This window comes from Nematolebias whitei, chromosome 11 (assembly GCF_014905685.2).
Source record: "Nematolebias whitei isolate Nwh7 chromosome 11, NemWhi1, whole genome shotgun sequence".
In the NCBI taxonomy this organism is placed as follows: Eukaryota; Metazoa; Chordata; class Actinopteri; order Cyprinodontiformes; family Rivulidae; genus Nematolebias; species Nematolebias whitei.
This window is the reverse complement of record NC_056508.1, coordinates 39,819,005-39,822,320: the sequence shown is the minus strand read 5'-3', so window position 1 is coordinate 39,822,320 and position 3,316 is coordinate 39,819,005. Positions and strand designations below refer to the sequence as shown.

At 46.8% G+C, this 3,316-nt stretch overlaps 1 protein-coding gene across 1 annotated transcript in view; it reads right to left on the bottom strand.

The window, feature by feature from the left end:
- Nucleotides 1-2,723, bottom strand: part of fam131c (family with sequence similarity 131 member C) — a 25,929-nt gene extending 23,206 nt beyond the window's left edge. The window contains exons 1-2 of the mRNA XM_037684341.1: nt 2,636-2,723; nt 1,297-1,358 (exon numbers count right to left, since the gene is read on the bottom strand). Of these exons, the coding sequence (XP_037540269.1) occupies nt 1,297-1,358; nt 2,636-2,666 (93 nt within the window). The 5' untranslated portion in view covers nt 2,667-2,723. The remainder of the gene's footprint in view (nt 1-1,296; nt 1,359-2,635) is intronic.
- Nucleotides 2,724-3,316: the final 593 nt, after the last annotated feature.

Sequence of the window (3,316 nt, the reverse complement as noted above, 5' to 3'; positions counted from 1 at the left end):
ACATGTGTATAAATATATATATATATATATATATTTATACACATGTATACATGCATACACACATACACACAACTTCAAAATAACATAAATTCTCAACCTGTACTGAAAACAGTTTCTGCGTCTCAGCGCCACCATCTGGTGAGAGGCCGTGACGTCAATTTGAACCCCGCCCACTGGAACCGGTACTGAAAGCATAATGGAAACACAACCTGTACCGTACCGAGTAGAGTAGAGCTGGGCTGTACCGGCCCGTACCGGTACTAATGGAAAAGGGGCAGTAATCTGTGTTAAATGAGCAGCACACCGATGTCCTCGGTCACTGAGGGACTGGAATAGTAAATGTTGGTAGTTTTTGAGTCGTGTGTTTTTCTGGACTGGAATAGAACAGGGAATGTAAGTAAACCTTAATGTTTTGGTGCAAGATTTTCAAGTGGATATAAGTTAAACTGTGTACAAAGAACAGAGGTAATTTTATTTTATTTCATTTATTTATGTATTTATTTGTAATTTATTTGCTTATCTGAGGCAGCTCAGAGTGATGAATCCTGGCAAGAGAAGGGAGCAATTTTTTTTATCCACCACCAGGCACAATGGTGGAGTCAGGGGGTGACCAATGGTGGTCTTGACCCCCATAGAATAACCTTCAGCCCCCCAATCATTTGAGGAAACTATACTTTTAAGCAACATAAAAATTAGAAAGTTTCCTCAAATGATCGGTTTGAGAGTTCTGCAGCTGTTCTGGATCTGTTGGAGTCACTCTTCCCGTTTGGGGATTGTACTGGGACTCCACTGGGACTACTGATGCTTTGACTCTCCACAACTTCTGTATTTCCTCTTTCAGCCTTTGGTATTTCTCCAGCTCCTCGTGCTCCTTCTTCCTGATTCCTTGCTCAAACGTTGGAACACTGGGTCCAAAGTTGTTACTGGGTCAAACTGGATGATGAGCATTAACGTATCAATGGTTCCCACATCCTTCCCAAATAGCCCCTCTCTATAGCAACATTCCAGCAGTGTTGATTCTCTGCCCTTGTCCATGCATGTCTTGTTCCAGTGGCCCATTTCTCATCAGAATGTCCTGGTTCCCCCACATCTGACGCAGACCTTATTAATCCGGGCGACGTCCGAGCCGTCATGGCCTCATTATTTTGTCTCTCCCCTGATATTCCCATTTTCAATTCCCCCTCTGTGACAGGGACAACGAGGATGAGTACTGTTGTATAAATCTATTTTGTTGCACGTACTTAGTTTAAATGATGTGATAACAATACATGCAATCACGTGGAAACCGCTCCGTACCTTAACAGAAGATGACTGACCGTCCTCGGACTGGTGCAGCGTCGACAGGGGTAGTTGGAGCTCTGCGGGGAATCAAACACACAAACTGATGTTAGCTTCATGGAGTGTTTGTGGTCCAAGGGTCAAGCGAGGCTCATCAATAATGGATGAGGCGTGTGAGAACACTCTGAAACCCGTTGAGAGTCATTTAACCAAAGCCCTTCTGCATATTTAGCTTCACGTGGGTTCACATCGGCCTGTTAGCTCCAGAAGATGGTGATTAGGTTTGTTTGAACGACGGCAGGAAATGGAGTGGAAGTCAGTGCAGTGGAGAGCTGGCATCATTAAAAAGGTCAACACACACTCACACGTTTTCACACTCAAGAATAAAAACAACATGCTTGGGGGTTCCCAGGGGAGGTGTTGTCAAGACCGTTGGTAGTCGCTATGGAAACGCCACAGCAATAAGATGGAGTGATCCCCGTCCATTTACTTGCGTCGTGGCCGCGAACGCGCACGCTCCTGCATCTGATGTCTGGGCTCATCCAGCAGGTCATGAAACCACATTGTGATTCCTAAACCAGTCTGCTGCTCCTGTGGGTTTCTGACACACATACACACACACACACATCCTCCCACTGTGCCTTCATCTGTTTGTCGTTTTGTAGCTACTTATCCTCTCTGTAGCTTGAAAGCACCTCTCTCAATATTGTCCAGCTTCTTTCAAAAGAGGCCCTTTTGATATAAAAGACTTTGCTAAAGCTTTTCAGCCTGTGCGCACACAAACTCAACATAACACACACACACAGGGAAGTCAAAACGCAGACAACGATTGTTATTTGGAGTCAGTGGGACAGTCAGGGTTCGATGGCACCATTTTCTGTTCCTACCGGGGGAAACAACCAACAGCTTCTGAGGTGAACTAGACGTTTTTCCCTTCATGAGTCACAAAGTCTGACAGAAAATTACAACTCGAGTCACATCTTCAAGTCATGACAAGTTGGGGAGGGAGCTGCCACATTTTTAAAGCCACACAATCCCCATCATCACCATCAACAAAAAAAAAGCAGCTGAATATACAGAACATGTGTTTTCACTCACACTAAGCATTCCTGTGACATCATCTCCACACAAACACACCTGTTGGGCTACAACGGACACCAAGATGTTTGTCAGCGCCTCAGTCACATCTGAATTCAGCCACAAGACAAAACTCCGGTAACGTGACCTTTTCAAGCGTGGAACAAACGAGCGTTCCTCAGAACTTCTCCACTCCGTGGATGTCTCTGGCTGCTGTCAACTCGTCCTGCAAACCTCCACTCGAGCGTTCAAACACAAGCAGCTGGGCTCTGGCACTGACCTTTGTGACCTCTGCAGAGGCAGCCTCCCATGGTCTCAGCACAGCCGGGCAGTTATCTGTTCACCATGGTGGTCTGAAGATGAGGCGGAGGAGGAAGGAGGTGAAGGGAAGAAGAGGAGGAAGCAGCAGAAGTATCACCCGGCGCAAGGGGAGAGTGAAAAATATTGAGGCTGCAAAGTGGAGCGGGGGGAGTGTGAACGCAAACAGGCTGATGCACAGGCTGACTTCTCTGGAGAAAAGAGGTGAGAGAGCGAGAAAGTGTGGAGAGGGGGTGAGGGAGAAAGGTAGAAAACTGGGGAGAACGCATGAAGCCTGTTTGCTGACGACTGTGAGTTCCCTCCCCTCTGTAGCTCCTGCTCTCCTCCCGCTGTGTTCTCCCTCTCCATCCCACTGAACGCTTTCCACCCTCACTGTGTGAAGGGAGCGCGTGTTAAAGGAGGCTGTGCCATGTTTTTATATTTAATCCCAACATTCTTTGAGTCTGCATCTTTCAAAGCGTCACTCAGGATTCACGTAGATAAATGAGGTAAGGGTCTTACTAGACTTCATCTTCACCTGTTTATTAACCCGTTAATGAAACATGGTGGCCGGAGCCCTGTGTGATCAGAGCAGGGAAGTCAAACTACGGTACTCCGTGAGGCTTTTCAGTCCTGCGGTCATCTCGTCACGCCGCCACGCTTT